The sequence below is a fragment of the Mustela erminea genome, chromosome 9 (genome assembly GCF_009829155.1).
Source record: "Mustela erminea isolate mMusErm1 chromosome 9, mMusErm1.Pri, whole genome shotgun sequence".
Taxonomy (NCBI): domain Eukaryota; kingdom Metazoa; phylum Chordata; class Mammalia; order Carnivora; family Mustelidae; genus Mustela; species Mustela erminea.
In genome coordinates, this window is record NC_045622.1 from 113,398,149 (window position 1) to 113,420,156 (window position 22,008).

Genomic DNA, 22,008 nt, shown 5'->3' on the forward strand with positions numbered 1-22,008 from the left:
AACTAAGCGCAAACCTCCCCTCCAGTCAACTAGAAACCCCGTCGGTACAGCCTGAGAGAAGACGGAACAGTCTCCCGCAGCGGAAGTGCTCTGGCTCTGGCTGTGCCAACAAGCAGGTGAGGACCCTCACCAGCCTTCAGTCCGCGGAGGCCCAGGGCCACGACACGCCACAGTACCCGCCCGACTCCCAGGGGGCTCTCTCACCTGGATCTTGGGTCGCCGGCTATCAAGTTTCCGAACTCCCCCAGGATGTAGCCCCCGACTTTGACCAGGTTCTCATGGCACGCCGGGGCCTGAAGAGCCTGTAAGACAGAGAGCCCAATGAGCCTGACACACAGGCGGCCCCAACCTGCCCAGGTCAACAAGTAGGGACGCATCTGCCAGCAGGGCAGCGGTAGAGACGGTGACACACTGAAACAAGATAGGTCACTTTCCCTATGTAGGTGCAAGCTCCCGGCAGAGCTTCCAGGAGACCTTCCCGGCTCCCGAATCCACCCTTCCTTCCCTTCCCGTTTCTGCAGCTATGTCCTCAGCAAGGGAGTCCCCGAGGCAGAGACACGGCCCGTCCGGCCCTGGAACGGGGCCTGTGCTCTACTTGGGCCCCGGCCGGGGGCAGGGGGAGAAGGTGCACACCCCCATCCTCCTGGGGGCCCACGCCCCTCGTCAACGGAGCCTGAGAACCACACCACGGAGGCTCGTGCACACCAGAGACGAGCTCCAGCAAAGGAGGCGTCCACAGCACGAGCTGGAACCTCCCAGAACAGCCGGCAGGAAACACATGGTGCCCTGCAACACCCCCTGGAACCCGACGCTTTACCCAGAGAAAGGCACACGGGCCACACCTCGAACACCGTCTTGGCGGCGTAGCCCTGCACATCGTCCCGGTTGATGACGATCTGGATGACGCGGTACCACACCTCCTCGCTCACGTAGTCACCGGCAATCCGGATCAGGTTCAGGATGGTGTCCACGTACCACGTGTAGTCCACGGCATACTTCTCCGCCAGGATGGCCACCTTCAGCACCTGCAGGGGGCGGCTGCTCAGGGCAGGTGCTCTGGGCCCCACGGCGTGCTGCCCCATGTCAACTCCAGGGCTTCGGAAGGACCTACACCCGTGCCAAAGCTTGGGTGTGCAAGAAGCCTCCACCACGTTCTCAGGGGAGCCCAGAAGGTTAAGACTGGTGGCTTAACTGGGGAAAGCCAGACCACCCTCCAGGAATAGACTCAGAAGGTCTAGGAGGCTCATGCCTTGTTTCCTAGTCTAGAAGGATCTAGGAAAACACAACAGGGTCAGGTTACGGCTGCAGGAGGGCACAGCAAGCCGTGCCCTGCACTGCCATCCGGCTGCAGTCCAGACAACCCTGGCGTGGGGCCTCCTCTCAGCAGCCCCATCCTCAGAGCGCCAGGGCCCGCCTGGGTCTCCTCCTGTTCTGGCCAGCCCTTCCCAACACTGTCCCCTCTATTCTTTGTAGGAGGCCGCACCCACTCGTTCACACCCATGCGTTCCAGAGGGCTCTATGGACCCCACACACTGCCCCAGGGCAACAGCACTGAGCTGCCCAAAAGCAGACCACGCCCCCTCCCCCAGTCACCTTCTTGGGGCGCCGAACTCCCCTGAACGGCACCAGCTGCTCTTCAAGCAGCTGCCTGTCGTCAGAGCCCACCCCCCACTCCATCAGCCTCCTGACTGCGTTCCAGAGCCGCTGCCAGAGCCCAGACCACCAGCCATGTGCTCTGCCCACCCTCTGGCACCCACATCGGCTCTCCACAGTGATCCCGGCACCTCGATCCAAAACTCCCTGTGTCACTGCCTTGGCTTCAAACCCTTCAAACCCAGAGCTCGCCCCTGAGGCTGAGCACTCAGGGCCTCCCCGCCGTCTCGACACAGGCCGGCATCTTCGCTGCCGCTGCCACACATGCTGCGCACCCCGTGACAGCTCCTCCCCAGCCGCCCCCCTGCCCGGGTCCAAGCCCTGCCTCCACCAGTCCGCAGCCACACCACAAGCAGGCCCACTGTCCTGCCTATAGGACCTGCCATCCCTATGCACACAAAGGCCCCCTGTGAGCACGGCAGCCCACACACCCTGGTGTGGAAGCCCAGCAGCCAGCGCGACCCCAGGGCACATCCTCAGACACGCCAAGCTGCACAGGCGCACGGACAGAGCACTGACCTGCAAACTGAGGAGGTCGATTTCACTCCTCATTCGACGAAAGCGGATTGAGGAACGTCACTTGTCATTTGAAAGGGAGTAAGAGCCAACACAGCACTGGCTAACGTTCCAGACCTTAACTGGAAGAACACACCCCTTCTGTCTCCGCTCAGAACACACCCGGCAGCGAAGAAAGCCGTATCCCCTTGACTACGGTCCCCAGAGCGAGCGAGCGCCACCTGCACAGGCGTCCAGCCTCAGCCCTGCTGCCTGACCGCCCTCCAGACCTGACCCCACCCACCCCACGCTCCCCTGCATGTCTGTTCTTGGATCTTCCTCCCCGTCCCTCCTGGCTCCCCTGCCGTGCCCAAGCCCTCCTTCCTGGGTGGGCATCGGTTCAGCGCCAGGAGTCTTCCTTGACCACCTTCTCCAGGGCAGCCCTGCTCCTCACCAAAGCATACCACTCAGCACTGAAGAGCCAGCACCTGCCCCAGCCTGGCCACGGGGGCCACAGCCATTCCCTAAGTGATGGGCTGGAAGCCTGAGTGTCCAACCGCACGCAGGGACACTCGTACCCAGAAGCGTGGCCACCGATCTCTCCACACATACTCCGCTGAGGCCTCTGAATCACAACACACACTCGGGCCCCCCGTATGCTGGCCACAGGCTACCTTGAACCCGGCGCACCCCAATTCTGCATCACCATCAGCCTCTCCCCAGGCCGGCATGTGCAGGACCCTGACAAGGTGTTCGGCACGTGCGGCCACTTCACCAACGACCGCTGCCGGCAGCGCAGGCCGCCCGGTGGGAACTGGCGGCTGTGCTCAACGGAGCAGAGAGCAGGTGCCCCGCGCGTAAGCAGGAGCTCCGTGGCTCAGACCTGCAGACCTTGGCCCACAGGAATCTGAACTCATGGTCACCTGAGTTGCACAAGTATCTCACTGTGAGGGTCCCTGTTGCACAGGTTGTTTAAAGTCCCTCCTGAAACACTGAAAGCCTCCGCTGAGGACGCAGACGGGAAGCTACAGTGAAGGCATCTCTCCCCAGAACCAAGGAAATTTCAGGACAGCGTCGAACAGAGCCACGCGCACTAGGGAGAGGCAGACCGGGCTGGAGGCACAGCGGCCGTCGGACTCACAATCTCTTCTCGGATGGAGTAGTCGGCCGTCTCCAGGTAGCTCAGCATCTCGGCCACGATCTGCTGGGCGTTGCTGCGGTCACACATGGCGTAGAGGAGGTCCACGGCCCGCTGTCGCACACTCACGTCCCGCTCCGTCTGGGGGAGTGAGGCACAGCGTGAAAGACCGCTCAAGCAGACCGTGGGTGGGGTGGCCAGGCCCCCGCGGCTCAGGCCCCCTACTCCGTCCCAGCGCTCGCTGCCGGCTCTCCCTGCAGCGCATCCAGACCCAGGGATCCCCGACACGCTGCGCTCACACAGAGCCCCTCACTCGTCCACATGGGCCCAGCAGCCCTGGACTGGCCGGAATCAAGCGCATCCCTGGGGTGGGTGAGAGGTCCCTCCACTGCATGGCCGCCAACCAGCACCACCTGGGAGCTTATCACAGTGCCGCTCTCGGGCCCCTCCCGAGACCTGCTCCGCCAGCCCCCACAATGTAGTGAGACCCCAGCTGCTCCCGGCACAGGACAGGCTGGGAAACACGGCTGAACCACCAAGCAACAGGCAAGGGCGAGGGCAGGTCTCTCTGACTCCTGGCAGTGAAGCCAGGGCCAGGAGCACCCAGAACCAAAAGCTCAGCTGCCAGCACTTCTGTGGCCTCTTGCTCAAAACACAGCCCGAACATGCGAAACCACAAAGGGACAGAGTCAGACAGCTCTTAACCGTGAGTCTGGTCAGAACCAGGGGCTCTGCAGCGGACCCCCTGCCTTTCACTCTCTGGCGCACCTCAGCCAGCATCAGTAACGCTGGGGGCGCCGTGCTGTCCCCCGAGGGCAGCCGGCCCGCAGAGGAATGGCAAGGAATGGGAGCAGGCAGCCTCAACTCGGCTCTTCCAACTCTGGAACTTAAATTCCTTAAGAAAGGTGAATTTTCTTTTGCAAAGGGGGAGTCTTCTCAGAGACAAGAACAAAATATTTTCTCTTTCTACAAAAAAGAACAGTCTGCATCGACTCAAACATCTCCCGTGACTCGGCTCTGTGCGGAACAGGATGCTCCGGACCGCGTGCTCCCAGCTGACCCCACCGGCAAGGAGAGAACAAGGCCCGGGATGCCGGCCCCGGGGCACAGGCACTTGCCTTCAGAGCGTTGATGACTGTCTCGATGTGCGTCTTGACCGCCTCGTGGGAGAACTCGGAGCTGGCCAGCGTGCACATGCTCTCCAGCGCCAGGTAGCGCAGGTTGGTCTCCCGGTGCTGCAGGAACTGGCCCAGCTGGTTACAGGCGCGGACGAGCAGGTTCGGCTCACTGCATGGACAGCAGAAGGGGGCGGGGAGGGGCTCCTCAGCGCGTGCCCCACAGACAGGGCCGCCCACAGGTCAGCACGGCAGGTGGCGCTCACGGTCAGCACACTGCTGAAGGGAAACCTCAGGGCCCCCCACCACAGAAGCTTTGAACTTCAACGCTGAGGCCAGTTTTGCATCTGCTCTGTTCGCTGCCACCTCATCTGCAGAATTCCACCAACTCCTAAGAGCTGGTGACAGAAGTGGCACACTCCCAAGCTGAGCGTCCCCTAAGCCTCTGTGCTGAGCTCACAGAGGGAACGCTCAGGCTCTCGCCAAGGGGCCAGAGAGCTCATCTCAGCCGGAGGCAGCAAGCCCTGGCCAATGGGCGAACAGGGGCCTTGCCCACAAGCAGACTCCTGAGAGCCACGCACACAGACACAGAGGCGTGCGGTCGACAAGGCCCCAGTACCGCTTCCCAAGGAGTCTAGCTGCGCGGCTACTTAATCTCGACTTCGCCCTCATGATACTGTTGCTCGCTAAGTATCTTCAATAACAGACCAAAGGGCTTCCTCTAAAATCAAAGCCTCCGTTTTCAACAGTTCAACAGTTCCCAAGTCTGCTGATGTAGGGTTCTCGGTAGGACTTTCTGTCCCTAGAAACACATCTGGCCAGAAGTGCGGAGGCGGAAGATGGCCGGGAGAGGGTCCGCCACGCCTCCTGAGCCCCCACCTGGGTGGGGTGCAGCCCCCCGTCGTTGTGGGGACCCCGGTGGCATCTCGCACAGCCCCCGCCCAGCAGCCACACCAGCATGCTAACGCAAACTCTGAAACAAGACCCGTGCGCAAGGCCACAGTCAGACCACAGGACTCCGGGAGCTGAGGAGACAAGACACGGAAGCAAACCGCTGTGCGGCCACCGTCTCCCTGTGCCGTGCGGCCACCATCTCCCTGTGCCGCACTGGCGCACACGGCTGCCCACCACCCCCCCAGAAAGGCCTCAGACCAACACTGAGTGTGGCTCTGTGTCACAGGAAAGGTACCCGCCACCCACCCTCGCCTTTCCTGTGAGGTCATGGGAGAAGCCGGGCAGGACCAGAGCACCAGGAGGAACAGGAGAGGCCCTCAGGGACAGGCAGGGCCACGGCGAACAGGGCGCAAGCTCGGAGGCCAGAGAGAGCACGAGGTGCTGGAGGGGAGCAGAGAAAGGGCAACACAGGGAGCCCACACCCGTCGCGGAGGGCAGAGGCGACGTGTCCGTATCGGGAGAGAGGGGAGCACTCAGTGACACCCCGCGGGCCTGTCATCAACGAGAACAGAACACCTCCACGTGCTCAAGAGGGGCGCGTCCTCCCACGGGGCACGGCCAGCGGAAGGAGAGCACAGTGACCCTGACGCACCTGTCGTGGTGAATGATCAGGCTGATCGCCTCGAAGAGCACGGCGTTCTTGGCATTGGAATGCTGCACTTTTTTTGACTTTGGTGGTTCCTGAGCTTTGTTCAGAACCGTCTCTAGGCACTCGGTCAAGCGACCTCGCACTGCCGGGTCTTCTGGGCGAGACAGAGCACCGTCAGGCCAGGCCCCCACCCACCTTCCCTCCCAGCCATGGTGCCTCACAACAAGGGGCAGACGGCCGGCAGGAGCTCCTGGTCCGACCGCGGAGCTACTTCAAATGAGAGGGTTCAGAAGCGAGGGTAACTCCCCATGAGTTTTTGTGGGGTTTTTTAAATGTTTTATTTATTTATTTGACAGAGAGAGAGAGATCATAAGCAGGCAGAGAGGCAGGCAGAGAGAGAGAGGGAAGCAGGCTCCCCGCCGAGCAGGGAGCCTGACGCGGGGCTCGATCCCAGGACCCTGAGATCATGACCCGAGCTGAAGGTAGAGGCCCAACCCACTGAACTGCCCAGGCGCCCCTCCCCATGTGTTTTAAAGCAAATAAGGTGTCTGACATTTTCGCAGCATTACGGAGCACACAAATCGAGAGAAAATAAAATCTCAGAGACACAGACAAAACACATAATATAAAAGTTTGAAAGACGGACCAAAAGATCTTTTTCTCCACCTTCATTCCCAAGAGATACGGGGAGCTCTGTACCAGCTGCTCCGGGAAGGCCAAGACGTGTAGCAGCATCACAAAGGGGCCACAGAGAAGGGCCAGCGCTGGGAAAGGACTCCCAAAGGCAGCAGACAGAAGCCACGGAGCCCAGCCCCGAAGCAGTTCCCAGAGGCCGTGGCCGCGCCGGTTACCTGGGGGCGGGTAGCACTGCAGCAGCCGCAGGAGCTTCACAGATAGCCAGGGGGCCGGGACAAAGTAGTAGGTATAATCCTGTAGGTCTGTGGATGCAGACGTCACGATCTGTAAGACACGCCAGGGGCGGGCAGGTATCACCAAGAGAGGCCCTCCGTGGGGTCCTCGGATCACACACTGCCTGAAAAATGGCTCTGCTTGATGAGTGGAGGGTATTTAACACACTGTTCTCTGTCCCCGAGGTCAGGGGGCATGGCAACACTGCACTCACAGGGCAAGCAGCCGGCCACCATCGTCATCGGGGGCGGCCCCACACACTCCTGCTCTGCGATGACCACCCCACCCCGCACGCACAAACCGGCCCGCGCCACTGACCTGGAACTGCTCCAGAACCCAACCGCACCTGCGCTGGGAACCAAACTCTCCTTCGTGGACCAGGAGGCAGATTAGACACAAGAGGGAGGACTCTGGTCCTCTCAGGACGCAGCTGGTGTTCTGAACCCAGCCCATGCCCTCCACCCCCAGGACAGCCCTCCAGCGCCAGCCCCACCGAGAGCTCACCGAGGCCTGAGAGCAAGCTTCTTCACTCCCGGTTCCATCTCCCTGGCCGTCAGAGTCCTGGGCAGGGCAGACCCGCCCTCCTCCTCCTGCATACCCGACTGCCCCGAGGACAGTTCGCTTCCATGGACACACCTTCCTCACTCCCCGAGTCAGGGAGGTCAGAGGAGCACCACCTGGCCAAGCTCCCAGCTGTGACACTTGAGGTCATATGTAATAAGCATGTTCGGGAAGGTCTCACCATGACCCCCGCCCTCAGCTGCAAGGCTGCAGCCCAAACCCAGGACGTGGCCTGGGAAGGAAGGTGAGCTCCGCGCTGGGGAAGGCACGGACAGGGTTAGGGTTAGGGTTAGGGTTTTAGAGCCTAGGGGCACATAGAGCAGGAAGCCAGGGGACACGCAGCATCACAGGACGGAAGGAGCCAGAGCAGGCCGCCGCTGAAGCCACGCTCAGAAGCGTCCGACTTAGAAACGCACACATGTGAGCCAAATACAAAAATAAAAGCAATGAAGAATTCACCCCACAAATGGACAAAGGAACGAGCAAATTAACCTAAGAAAGTAAAGGAAGCAAAACAAGGCTCAGAACAGAAAGCGGCCGGGGAGAAAAAACAGCAGAGAGCGCCACCAAGTCAGAAGGCGTCACGCATGACAGGCTCATCGGGGAAGTGAAAAAGCAAAAGCCCCGGAGCGGGGCCGAGCTGGGGCGGCTCCACGGCCCGCCGCCGCCGCGGCCGGCACGCACGGACACGGATGCCCGCACGCTGACCATCCGGACAAACCGCAAACGTCAGAAAACCGGCGCAGCCGAAACCGACGAAAGGACAGAAAACACAAGCGCCCACACCCTCTCAAGTAGGTCGGATCCAAAACAAGACACTGTTCCACAAAGAGCCCTCCCTTCCAATGGCTTCACCAGTTAACTCCAGATAAAAGCGTTAGCCAAGAAACAGAAAGAAATTTCCTTCCTGTGACAAAGCGAGCCAACGGCAACAAAATCAGCAAACACAACTCGTCAGGTGAGACACTGGAGACCCCTCTGAGACGAGGAAGAAAATCCTCTCTCGTGGCCCACACTGCATGGAGGGCCCAGTGGCAGCCAGAAAGCAGGAAACACAGATGAACACAGGCTGGGAAAGAAAACTCCTCGTCCACAGACCTGATGGGAGTACGAAGAAGACCTAACGCAATCTACAAAGAAATCACTAAGATTGGTAAGTGAGGGGGCACCTGGGGGGCTCCGTCAGGGAAGCACCTGCCTTCAGATCAGGTCATGATCCCGGGGTCCGGGGATCGAGTCTCTCATGGGGCTCCTTGCTCAGCAGGAACTTGCTGCTCCCTCTCCCTGCCGCTCCCCTGCTTGTGTGTGCTCTCTCTGACAAATAAATAAAATCTTTAAAAAAAGTAAGTTAGATCAGTGAGTTTGACAGAACTGCCAACTCCAAGATCGATGTACAAGAATCACTTGCACAAACCAACACACAGTGGTTACAGAACACATTTAAGACATCACTCAGGCGCTGGGCGGCTCAGTAGGTTAAGTATCTGACTTCATTCAGTTCAGGTCCTGATCTTGGGGTCCTGGGATCGAGCCCCATGTCAGGCTCCCTGCTCAGTGGGGAGCCTGCTTTCTCCATTTCTCTCTAAACCCTCCCCCAACTCATGCTTGCTTGCTCTCTCTCAAATAAATAAAATCTTTTTTTTTAAAGATTTTATTTATTTATTTGACAGAGATCACAAGCAGGCAGAGAGGCAGGCAGAGAGAGAGGAGGAAGCAGGCTCCCGGCTGAACAGAGAGCCCGATGCGGGGCTCAATCCCAGGACCTTGAGATCATGACCTGAGCCGAAGGCAGAGGCTTAACCCACTGAGCCACACACGCGCCCCAAATAAATAAAATCTTATAAAAAAAAGATATCATTAGGAATAGCATTTTTAAAATAAACTGTATAGGGGCGCCTGGGTGGCTCAGTCATTAAGTGTCTGCCTTCAGCTCACATCATAATCCCAGGGTCCTGGGATCGAGCCCCACATCGGGCTCCCTGCTCAGCGGGAAGCCTGCTTCTCCCTCTCCCACTGCCCCTGCTTGTGTTCTCTCTCTCGCTGTGTCTGTCAAATAAATAAATAAAATATTTTTAAAAAATAAAAATAAAATAAATCAAATAAACTGTATGGAGATAACCCTAACAACACATAAAGGAACTGCTACTCAAAAAGTTACAAAACACGAATGAGAAAAATTAAAGTGACTCTCCAGATGGGCGGAGAGGGATACCATGGTCATGGATTCAAAGACTCAATACTGTAAAGATTTTACTTCTCTCAAAACTGACCCCCTCCAGTCCCAACAGGATTTGGGGGGTGGGGGAGCAAGATAGGAGGGCGTGTTCCACAGGACGTCAAGTTCCAGTAACTAGGACAGCATGTCGCTCTGCAAGATGAACAGAGACAGCGGGGGAGGGGCAGAGACACAGCCCACGGACTCAAGGCCGAGGGGTCCCTGCTGCAGAGGCGGGGCCGGGGGTGGGGGCGCAGAGGCTTTAGCAGGAGCACTGGGACAGCTGGTATACACAGAAACCCGTCCCAAGGCAGCTTGTCAACCTAAACGTGAAGCCACAGGACAGGGAAAGACGCCACAGACGGGGCAGCAGAAGCACCAGCCGCAGAGGAAGGGCTAGCACAGTAAGCTGCGGGTCCGTGACCACAGAAGACCTCACCCAGGCAGTGAGACGGCCAGCTAGAGAGGAGGAAAAGATTCTTCTAAACACAGAGCAGACTGAAGCACACGCACACGGCATTTCTGGAGACCAGTGACCAATACATGTGGCCGGCTTGGTTCAACCTCACGCAACCAACAAAACGCTCGTACCTAAAACAGATAAGGAATTTCTTCTACAGAACAACGAAAAGGTGACGGCAGAAAAATGAGCGAAACACTGAACAGGCACTTCACAGAAGACATTCAAAAAGGCAAGAAGGGGGCGCCTGGGTGGCTCAGTTGGTTGGACGACTGCCTTCGGCTCAGGTCATGATCCTGGAGTCCCGGGATCGAGTCCCGCATCGGGCTCCCAGCTCCACGGGGAGTCTGCTTCTCCCTCTGACCTTCTCCTCGCTCATGTTCTCTCTCACTGTCTCTCTCAAATAAATAAATAAAATCTTTAAAAAAAAAAAAAAAAAAAGCAAGAAGGGGCGCCTGGGTGGCTCAGTGGGTTAAGCGTCTGCCTTCGGCTCAGGTCACGATCCCAGGATCCTGGGACCGAGCCCTGCATCAGGCTCCTGCTTCTGCCTCTCCCTCTGCCACTGCTTGTGCCCTCTCCCTGTGTCTCTGTCAATAAATAAAATCCTTAAAGAAAAAGAGCAGCCAAGCTGCTCCACCTGGAAGGTGACAACGGAAACGCAGACTCACATGACAAGGAGACGCCGTCTCACCCACGGACGGCCGACGCGCCCAAGGCCGAGACACAGAGCGGCAGGAAGGGCACACTGCGGGCGGGGAGGCCAGTCGGTACAGCCGCTCTACACTGTCCCCTCGAGGTGAAGCACAGCCGCCCCATGACCCAGCGACGCCACCTCCAGGGACCTGTCTCGCAGCCATCCGCATACAAGAGCCAAGACCCAGCCAAGCAGATCACAGCAGGCGGCTCCCCATCACCTCAGGGTCAGACGAGGGGACGGGTCAGTCGGCTGTGTGGTACTCGTGAAACGCTCCATGGCATCGCCACGAAGGGACGGCACGCAGCACAAGCCCGCCGACCCCGCGGTGCTGCGCTCTACGAGTCACACACAAAGAACACGGGCTGCTGCAGAGTCCCTGTGCACGACTCAGGACACCATCCGAGCCAGATGTCCCAGTGCAGGACACGTGCTCAGGCAGCAAAGGAAAGTGAGAGGGAGGCTGCCCAGATGAGGACGGGGCTCCCTGCGTTGGGGGGTGCCACCGCACCCCCACTCCCCACCCAGCACAGGGGCTGAGCGGCGCTCGGGCAACATAACTGTGGGCTCTGCCACTTCACTCCGGGCACTTTCCCGTAGGGACAGAACATTTCTCAAGTGGCAAAAAGGTGGAAAGAAAACCCAACAAATTCTGAATCAAGACAAGTTCTCACCCTGGATTTACAAACTGAGTTCAGTATCTTGCGTTCTAAACAGTAAGCTAACAATTAAATAAAAAACTCAGACGAACACGTATCCTGAGACCCGCTCCCCATCAACAGACTTACCCTGCTTAATCTGGAGACGGCCAGAGAGACAGACGTCTTGAACTCCTCGGGGTTCTTCTGCGCCAAGGTGGTGATGAGGCTGGTGGCGGCGGTCACCACACCCTGGAGCAAACACACGACAAGTACGCACTGTGACCACAGCCGACATGCCTGCGGCTGGCTTCCAACAGTAAACTCATTTTCCAGGTAAAACTTTAAACCGAAGGGCGCCTGGGTGGCTCAGTGGGTTAAGCCTCTGCCTTCGGCTCAGGTCATGATCCCAGAGTCCTGGGATCGGGCCCCGCATCGGGCTCTCTGCTCAGCAGGGAGCCTGCTTCCCCCTCTCTCTCTGCTGCCTCTCTGCCTACTTGTGATCTCTGTCAAATAAATAAACAACATCTTTTAAAAAAAAATTAAATTTAAAAAAAAAAAAAAAAAAAAAACTTTAAACCAAGAGCAGCAACCCAGAGACCCTGGGCCAGATTCAAAACTGCTCTGACTGGCCCATCGTGTCTGAGACAGCACACGTCTGTCATTTTCCTTCTGGAGCTTCTCTCCGAGAACCTGGGCGTCCGGCAAGGCCGACCCAGCCCCTGCCTCAGTGGAGGCCTGCGGAGCGCCGCAGCAGCCGGCCAGGTCTCTACCTGCCCTGCCGCCCTCTCGGGGTCTGGGCTCAGCAGCACTCACTGCTGCCCCTCGCTTACAACACTCCTCATAGGGGCACCTGGCTGGCTCTGCCAGGAGAACACGCAACTCTTGATCTCAGAGTGTGAGTTTGCGCTCCATGTGGGTACAGACGCTACTTAAAAATAAAATCTTTAAAAGAAAAAAAGAAATCAACTCTGTATGGACCAGGAAGGGAGACATTACCCTTGGACTCACTTGAATCTCTCCAACCCAGAAGTGTGACCATGGAGAAGAGCAGCTGGGAGCGCCTATCCCTGCCCTTCCTGAACAGATCCACCCCGCTGCTCCCTGCGGCAGCCCAGGCCCGGTGAGGCCCCTTCCCTGTAGAGTGCCCCCCATGCGGCACCTGGCCTCAGTGCACAGGGAACCCCAGGCAGCACGGGGACACCTGCTCTTGTCCCAGGACAAGAAGTCACTCCCACCAATCCCTGTGTCTTGAAGGAAGACACTGCTTAAGTAAAGAAGTTCTCTCATAAATACGAAATAGATAAAACAAGGAATGCGGGGGCGCCTGGGCGGCTCAGCGGGCTAAAGCCTCTGCCTTCGGCTCGGGTCATGATCCCGGGGTCCTGGGATCGAGCCCCACATCGGGCTCTGCTCTGCGGGGAGCCTGCTTCCTCCTCTCTCTGCTTGCCTCCCTGCCTGCTTGTGATCTCTGTCAAATAAATAGTCTCTAAAAAAAAGGAATGCAATGAAAATGCAAATAAAGCTCAAGCAAGCACGGGGCCACTGCTGGTGCCCCTGGCCCTCCTCCACCAGGCTCCTGAGCGGGCCGGCCGCGGGAGAAGGCCGGCCGCTTCTGCAGCTGCAAAGGCGCAATGGGAGGGAGCCCCGGCCACGACGGAGCGCTCCTTCGGCTTTCTAAGGACAACGTGAAAGCAGCATTAAAGACACAGAACGGGCCTCCATGTCCGTGTCCTGGCAAGCAACAGCGAATGGGTTTCCCTCGCAGGAGAGCTCTAACAAACTCAGGATCTGCAAACACCCGTCCCACCCGGGCAGAGACATGCAGCAGAGCCCCTGAGCGTCTGCGGCTCCGCCTGGCCCCCCAGGAGGACAGAACAAGCCTCCGTATTCTGACAAGAGTCAGCTGGGACTCGCTGGCTCGAGCTCGGCTTCTCGCATCCTCTGCTGTCCCCGGAGTCTTCGTGGGAAGGGCAGCGTGAGAAGACCAGGGGGAGCCCAGATGGCCCCCAGTGCCGTCCCTCTGGCCACAGCTCCCTGCCTGCCCCACGCAGACCCCCGGGCTCCTGCTCTGCTCTCAGAACAAGGGCACACAGGGGCCTGCTGGCCTCTGGCGGCACGGCCAGCCAACACTCCTGAGCCGGAGACAAAGCCAGCGAAATCTCGGGCCATCTTTAGCGACAAAGCCAAGAGGTACAGGACAGAGAAGCCACAACCACATAAAGGACAGCCACCGAGAGCGCAGAGAACATGGGACGAGAAGGGAGACAGAAAAAGACAGGGTGACGGGCCGGGCCTTCCTGGGAGCCGGCGGGCCGGCGCCTCTCCCCTCTCCTCCCCGAGCTGGGCCCTGGCGGCCCACAGCGAGCATGTGCCAGGCAGCACGGCCGGTGAGACCCGGTCATGCACGTCCAACTGTGCAAGCGAACCACACAGCTGGGCCGAGCGAATCGTGCCGGGTCAGAGGAGAGGCCCTTCTCGGCCACTGCTCTGAGCAGCGCTCAACACCTGTCGGCCACGAGGCGCAGGCCCCCTACGCTGCCCCAGCTCTGAGCCTTCAGCACCTCCTGGCCCAAGTCCAGATGTGCAGGAAGCCACTGCAGCCCTCTGAGCCCGCGTTCCCACAGGCACGGAACTGGAGAGCACCCCCGCCTCCCAGGGCTGCCGGGTGGGCATCTTGCGGCCTCGAGCCTCACAGCCTCCTGCGCGGCTTCAAGATTCCACTGGTGGACTCGGAACCTGAACGGACTGAGAGGGACCCACGCAACCTGGCGTGCACTCCCAACACCGCCTCCCAGGTGCGTCCCCCTCGCCCTACAACATGGCTGCGCTGACCGGCCTCTGTGCTGAGGAAGGGCTGCCCCGCTTGGATACAAACATCCCAGGACGCGTGGGCCATGACAACGTGGGAACAGCCCATGGGGCTGCCACCCCACAGCAAGTGTCCCGACACAGCCACGAGCTCTCCCCTCTGAATCTGCGTGCCATGACTGTTTACTTTTAGTTAATCGTTTTTTTGGAGAGGAGAAGCAACGAGGGGAGAGGGGGAGAGAGAGAATCTCCGGCAGGCCCCACTGAGCACGGAGCCCGCGCAAGGCCTGACTCCCTAACTCTGGGATCACAACCTGAGCCGATGCTCAACTGGCTGAAAGTGCCCTATTTTTAATTTAATTTTTAAGGTAGATTCCTCCTGAGCAATAATACAGAAACCAGCTAACATACTCACACTGATCGACTCAAGAAAAATCTGTGTTGAATTTCAATTCTCATTTATACAACAGAATTCATGCAACGCAAAGCCTCCGCGCCCAATGTCTGCTCCGACTTGACTCCGTGTGCTGAGGTCACGTCCCTGTGTGCTCCGTCGGGTGTGGACAGCACCCATGACCCATGTCTAACCACTATCACCAAGTCGCCCTGCACCTCCCTGTCGTTCCCGACGACACAGGGAGGACACACGGGCCTGGCCTGTGCAGTGGCCATGCCAGAGCATAGGTCAGGTCACAGGACACCCCCTCAAAACCCCAGGGAGAGAAGCACACGCTTGCAGTGCCCTTGCCAGACAGGGCATTTCCAGAAGACACTGGTCTCTGTCTTGTTCAGCTGCCCAGCCGCAGCATGCAGGAGGCCCTTCCAATAACGAGCTCTGCAGTGAGCCAGAGGCCGCATCTGCGTTATCCCGTCCCCGGGGAGCGGGGAGCCCCTCCCCCAGCCACAGAGGCCCCCAAGTGCTCACACACTCAGTGGGCTGAGCTGTGAAGTACCCCCCCCCCAGCATCATGAGAAGCCACACAGAGCTGCTTTCACAATGGCGATTCCAGAAACGGTTCCTCGGTGGGGCACGGGGGGACACGAGTCCAAAGACATTTACCAAATGCTGGTCGTTGAGAAGATGCACCACTCGGGACGTCCAGTCTCCCATGGGGACGAGATCAGGAGACGTTCGGTACAAACGCAGCAAGCACAGGGCGGCGCTCTGCTTCACACTGTCCATGGTATCTCTGAAAGACAGACACCAGCATCACTCAAGAAGGCAGCCGGCTCCCCACGCGGCCCCAGCTAGCCGAGCGTAGCCCCGAGCCTCACAGAGAAGAGCCCAGAGGAACCGGGGGACCAGGAGGCTCCACCCTCTCCATGTGCTCAAGTCCACACCCCCTCCTGCGAGAGGTCTTGGTGTGGACCGGGCCCGGAGGGCGAGACAGCTGTCTGCTCCGAAGACTTGCCTCGGACCCCACCACGACCCTCAGCAGAGCCCTGCCAGGAAGCTCTCGTCTCCAGAAATGTCCCAACTGCCGCCCAGGACCTTGGCTGTGCAAGACAGAGCAGACTCAACTACTGTTGCTCTCTGTCTGGGTTCCAGAGAACTTCTGCGTACAATGCACTTAATAACACACAGTCGAAACAGACAGCATCGGAGCAGCGACCACCACAGAGCCCCCCGCGGTTAAGCGCAGCGGACCAGAAGGAGGGCTCCTGCGCCGCGGCAGCCAGCGTCCCAGGGACGCCGATAACACCGAGAAGCCAGGTCAGAAGGGCGCACACCCCAGGAAAGGGGCGTTTGGAGGGTTTCCTGTTCAGGCGTCCATGTTCGCGGAGGGCACACAATGTTCCCGATGCCCGTTTACCCCCCCTGCCCACCACGCCCAGCCGAACTCCACGAGCCGCCAGGAAGCCACAGGCCCGCCTAGGAGAATCCGCGCAGGCGGTGGGAGAGAGAACAAGTCGGCGTTCTCAGAGTCCCGGGCGAAGCCGCGGAGGCGCTCCCACGCACAGGGAAGAGAAGGGTCTGGGGGTCAGGCTTACCATCCGCCTGCACGGTTGCTTTCTCGTTCCTAAATGAGTCCAAGCCAAGGTGAGACTCCCCAAGCCGCTCCCCTCTACTCCAAAGAGAAATCACCCCAGTCAAATGCTCCGTCAGATACTAAAAGCCCCGGGAGCAACAGGTCCGTGCCCCTCTCTCAGGCCACACACCGTCCTCGTAAGCAGTCGCAGGGCAGCACGCCCCGCAGGCCTCGAGGCCCAACTGTGCCAGCTTCTAGCCAGCGTGCTTCTGCGCTCGGGATCGCCTCCCCACCCCGCCGCTCCCGCACCGCTCCAAGGCCAGCACAGGAAGAACCTTCACGGAGAGGGAAGTCCAACATCCAGTGACCCTGGGGAGCCCAGGCAGAGCGCTGCCTGCTTTGTTAGGTCTGTCTCGGACCCAGGGCCCAGGAGCCGAGTGCCAGCTGAGCCCTACACCACCCCATCCCCAACATGCCAATTCTGACACAGTGACTTGACTCTGTGACCTGGACTCTGACAGACACTTCAGCGGGGCAAGGCCCCACTTGGGGCCGCAGGCCTCACAACTTGTAGACACAACCGTCCCCTGGCAGCGGCCTCTCCTCTCCTCTCGCCCATCCGCTTTGGCTCGTCGAGGCCGGGCCGCGCTGCACACCCTCTGCGTCCTTTCAATCTGCAAACGTGTCCATCCTTTATTTCCGGAGAAGGTTCTTGAATTACCACCTGAATACTTACCAGAGATGACCTGTTCTACACCTCACTCATCCAAGAGGTATTTATCCAGCCTGTACCATATACCAGATATGGTTCAAAATGCTGGAAATAAATCAGCAGCCGTAGTGGACAAAACCCTCGGGCCCCAGCGAGCTCTCCCTCTGAGGGCGGAGGCGGACAGTACACAGACGCGTTCGCTGGCGTGCGCCAGGCACAAGGAAGGGCCTAGGCAGCAGCCGGAGGGAGCGAGACAGTGAGGGAAGGCCTTGCCAGACGGACAAGCCCTAACGAGGAGGAAGAGAAGCCATCAGGCCCTGAGCCCACACCGACCCCGGCCATCTTCCGGACGGACCCGAAGCCTCTTCCGTCCCGGTGACTTTGCTCTCGGGGTGCCCGCCGTGCCCTGAAGCCCCCATCAGCAGGCGTGGAATGGCATCACCTCAGCTCTGCAGCCCCTTCCAGTGCACGACCTGACACTGGGGCACCGTCTGGGAGCCGCCCCACTCCCAGTCTTCCAGGGCCTCGCGTCCAGCCTGGCCTGTCTGCCTCTGGCACACGCCTCACATACCCCTCCATGGCCTGTAAGGCCACAGCCCTTCTGTTGCTCATCTAGGCCAGGGCTCACCCCCGAGGCACCGCGGACCCTTGGGGCGGGGCATCCCCAGCACCACCAGATGCGCACCAGCACCCCCGGGACCCACGCCCACAGCACGCTGGCCATAGTCTGCTCACTGCCGGTCACCCTGGAGAAGCTGTTCCTCCAAGTCCTGATGAACTGCCCAGGACTGGGGCTCTTGTGGAGCCACACGCGTCACCAGGGTGTGGCCCAACTCAGCCGAGTCCTGGGACACCAAGCAGGACCCCGCCTCTGCCCCGCCCCATGGCCCCGGACAGCCCAGCCCAGTGTCAAAGTCCTCGGGAACTGCCTGCTCAGCCCCGCCCGGCCTCTCCCCAGACTCAAGGGGGCGGAGGACTCTCAGGATTCGGGTGACGCTCCTGAGAGAGCAAGGGGCCCAGGGCCCACCGCGGGGCGACTGCGGCCCTCCTTCCGCGGCCCTTCCGGTCAGCTGTGGTCGGCAGGCTCTTCCTCCACGTACTTTACAACCGCCATGTACCGGGGGGCAAGGGTTTGAGTGGACGTCCCCAAGCACCTAGACGCACAGGCCTCCCACACCTGAAACAGGCAGATCAACTCCTCTGATAAATTCTTCATGTAATTACAGACCCGACTTACTTCACACAAGAGACCTACCCAGCTACGAGGATTTTCGGAATCTCCCCAGCGAAGGCCTCGGCCATCTCGCGGCTGCCCACGTTGGCAATGCAGTGCAGGGCCAGACCCATGAAGGTGGGGTTCCGACTGGCCAGGTCGTTCTTGATGGCGTTGTTGATGAGCCGGATGAGCTCGCTGTTGGAGTTCACCAGCACAGAGATGAAGAGGTAGCCCTGGGTTCGAGAGAGACAGGACAGACGCTCGTGACCCCTGGAGCCCGCACGGGACAGCAACGCACACATGTGCAGCCCTCGGGAAGCCTCCCGAAGCCTCCAGTCTGCCTGTGTCCCACACAAGGAGTCCGGCCGCTCTGAGGAAAACAGCCGTCCCGTGAAGAAGCAGGGTCTGCTTCCAGCTTTGCCGTCAGGACAACCCTGCAGGACACATCTAAGAGGCACGTAGCCAGATGACCCCCGGTCCCCACCCAGCCACCCGTCCCACTCACCTAGCCACGGTGCCATGTGTGAGCAAACTGGACTCACTGCCACCCTGAACGGGGGAAGCCTGACCAGAGGCCCTACGAAAGGGCGGCGAGCTCCAGAAACCCTGCTGATTGCAGCTTTAGCCTCTTGCCCTCAGCTTCCACTCAGTACTGGCCAGACTCCAGCCCCGTGTCTTCCCTCATCCACACCCTTCCCAGGCAGGGGGACACAGTGGCCTTCCTGAGACTCATCTGATCCCTGACCACGCCGGTGAACTCCTGAGCAGCTTCCTGCTGGTCTTGGGGGAAAGGCCCCCCCACACACACACCCACGTCCGCTCTTCCACTCTAGCCACCGCTGCCCCACATTCGCTGCCCGTGCCCCTGGCCAGATGCTACCTGCTCTGGCTGCCCCCATCCCCCAGTTAATTCCTCCTCCTCCTGGGCCCACGCCCAATGCCCTGCCCAGGGGACCTTCCCTACTCGCCTACCCCCTTTGCTGGCTCCCGGAGGGCCTCCTTCCCTGGGCACCGGCCACAGCTGTTAATTCCCTATCTGTGGGCTGGATGACACCATCTCCTCACTAGGACGGAGAAGGGCCCACATCTGCTTCTGGCCCCTATGTCCCCAGAGGCCTCCCAGCGAACTGCGTGGTCCATGGAAGACACCCAAATTCTTACTGGGTAAATACCAGTATTTTAAAAAATTCCTGGGGGACCTAGCTTTTTGTTTGTTTTTGGGGTTCTTTTTTACTTGCTGTAAGTTAAATTTTTAGACAGAGAAAACTGTTATTTTGCAACATGACAGAAAACATAAAAGTATCATTATCCCAAGAGGCTATAGACCTTAAGCTACGAAGTCTGAGACCGCTTCGGGCGCCCGGGTACTGGCACCATCTAGGAAGCCTCCAGAAGCTGGGGGCAAGGCAAAGACGCACCCATTTACAGCTCCGGCTCTTAACCCACGTAGCTGTCGTGTCCTTGTCAGAAACAGAAAGTTGTGCAAGAGGCCACCAGGAGAAGGGTTCTGTGCCAGCGCGCCAGCCCGGCACTGCGGGCAAACAGGCACGCCCACAACACCCATCACGCCCAACCCAGGCTTCGTGCGGCACCGGCAGACCCGCAGCGAACTCCCGGACTGCAGGGAGGTTGTAAAGAAAGGTCAAGAAAGGGGGCGCCTGGGGGGCTCAGTCAGTTAAGCGTCTGCCACTGGCTCGGGTCATGACCCCAGGGTCCTGGGACTGAGCCCTGCGGTCGGGCTCCTGCTCCGCGGGGAGCCTGCTTCCTCCTCTCCCACTCGCCCTGCTTGTGTTCCCTCTCTGTCTCTCTCTCTGTGTCAAAGAAACAAATAAAATCTCAAAAAAAAAAAAAAAGAAGAAGAAGAAGAAGAAGAGGGAGGTGCCTGGGTGGCTCAGGGGGTTGAGCCGCTGCCTTCGGCTCAGGTCGTGATCCCAGGGTCCTGGGATGGAGCCCTGCATCGGGCTCTCTGCTCAGCGGGGAGCAGCGGGGAGCCTGCCTCTCCACCTGCTTGTGATCTCTGTCTGTCAAATGAGTAAGTAAAATCTTTAAAAAGAAAGAAAAAAAGAAGGAAAGAACAAGAAAACAAATGGCCACCTTGGGGCGCCTGCGCGGCTCAGCTGGTTAAGCCTCTGCCTTCGGCTCAGGTCGTGATCCCAGGGACCTGGGATCGAGCCCCGCATCGGGCTCTCTGCTCCGCGGGGAGCCTGCTTCCCCCCCGCCCCTGCTCCCCAGCTCGTGCTCTCCCTCTCTCCGGCAAGTAAGTAAATAAAATAGTTCAAATAAAAGAAAGAAAGAAGAAATGGCCACCTCATCAGAAGAGTGTCCCGCGGGGAAAGAGCCCCTTCCATCGGCAGGACGGCTTCCTGGAGAGGGAGGCCCTGGAGCCACCTCACCAGTCTTCCCTGCCGGCCCCACCCCAGCCCTGCGCCCCTTCAGCAACACTCACGATCTGCTTCTCCGTGTATCTGTTGGAGCTCAGCAGGTTCACGGCCTCCATGTGCCCAAAGTCAATGTCATGGCCCAGCAGAAAGATGAAGAGCAACTTGCAGACGTATTTTTTTTTACTATAGCCATCGAGAGCCTTGTCGCCTACGGAACAGGTGGGGAGGGCGGGGAGAGCGGGAAGTCCTCAGCCAGAGCCGGACAGCAGAGGGCGCGGGGGCTGCCCCAGAGAGGCAGGCGCCTGCCCCACGCACGGCACAGTGCTGAGTACCAGTGATGTTTCTAGACCGGACGGTGCGCGTCAGAACCCAAAACAGAAGCCGGAATCTCTGGCAGCAAGAGTTCCCTCCCAAGACAGCCCGGGGCAGGCCAGGCCCCGGGGGCCTCCCTCCGGCCTAACAGAGCCCCAACTTATACGTAAAAGTCAGTCTTTCAAATAAGTCTATTAACATAGGCAGGTAAGCAGTGCTCTAGGTGACCCCCGTTTCACTTCAGTCTTAGGACAAATCACCCACCCACGGAAATCACACAGGAAGAGCGGGGCGGGGAGGGGCGCCGGCATGGCTCGGTCCCTCGAGCGTCTGACTATTGGTTTGGCTCAGATCGTGATCTCAAGGGACGTGATCTCAGGGCCAGGGGACCGAGCCCCATGCCAGGCTCTGCACTCAGCCTGTCCCTGTCCATCTGCCCTCTGCTCCACCCCCCAATGCCCAAGCTTGTTCTTTCTCTCTAAAATAAATAAAATCTTAAAAAAAAAAAAAAAAAAAAAAAAAAAGAGCTCTGCAGACCTCTCCGTCATGGCTGTCTCGGCAGAAAGCTTCCGAGGGACGCGGCTGCCCGACGGGCCTCCCCCGGTTTGCGGTGAGGACAGGAGGAGCTCCGAGGCCCCTCCGAGGCCCCACCCGGCCCCTCGGTGCCACCCCGGTGCCCACGCCGGCATCCGGATTCCCTGTGCGGGCCCAGGACACTCGCTCGGCTGCCTGAGGACAGTGTCCCCCTCTGGGCTCCTGACAGCCTGGCCCCGGCCAGGCCAAACCAGAGAGCTTCTCTGCTCTCCAGGGAGTGACCCCCTTGCTCCAAGGAGGGGCCTCCAACTCTGTCCTCCTGGGGACTCTCCTCCAGCCCAAGGGGCCACACTCCCTCCTGAGTCACCCTGAGGAGAGCTCAGGACTTCCCCCCAGCGACCGTCCCTCTAACCCACTGTGGTTCCACTCTCCTGACCAGACCGGACTAGGGGGTCCTCCAAATGTTGGTTTTAGCACGGGCGAGAACCGCCTCTAGGCCAGGACTTTCTCACCCCGAAATCGCACTCTCCTGCCGGAAAGGGCGTGGCCCGCGGCCCAGACCAGAGGACAGAGGCGGCGGGAAAGCCGGCCACGCACCGCACCGCGTCTGACTGAGGCTCAGGGTCCAGTCTGCGCCCCGGGGCCCCCCGG

General features: G+C 59.5%; 1 protein-coding gene across 14 annotated transcripts in view; it reads right to left on the bottom strand.

Annotated features, from left to right (window-relative positions):
* The window catches only part of AP2A2 (adaptor related protein complex 2 subunit alpha 2), an 82,163-nt gene that overhangs the window by 15,322 nt on the left and 44,833 nt on the right, over window positions 1-22,008 (bottom strand). For 11 of the 14 annotated variants that reach the window (XR_004289196.1, XM_032358356.1, XM_032358351.1 and 8 more), the window contains 10 exons: window positions 20,577-20,719; window positions 18,170-18,363; window positions 15,293-15,422; window positions 11,572-11,673; window positions 6,796-6,904; window positions 5,948-6,098; window positions 4,405-4,573; window positions 3,290-3,427; window positions 843-1,025; window positions 205-302 (listed from right to left, as the gene is read on the bottom strand). Coding sequence is in view for 13 of the 14 variants with exons in the window: in XM_032358356.1 (XP_032214247.1) it covers window positions 205-302; window positions 843-1,025; window positions 3,290-3,427; window positions 4,405-4,573; window positions 5,948-6,098; window positions 6,796-6,904; window positions 11,572-11,673; window positions 15,293-15,422; window positions 18,170-18,363; window positions 20,577-20,719 (1,417 nt within the window). In the remaining variant the exon portion in view is untranslated. Of the gene's footprint in view, window positions 1-204; window positions 303-842; window positions 1,026-3,289; window positions 3,428-4,404; window positions 4,574-5,947; window positions 6,099-6,795; window positions 6,905-11,571; window positions 11,674-15,292; window positions 15,423-18,169; window positions 18,364-20,576; window positions 20,720-21,869; window positions 21,967-22,008 lie in introns of those variants that run through there. The other 3 variants (XM_032358352.1, XM_032358355.1, XM_032358360.1) reach the window with 2 other exon arrangements.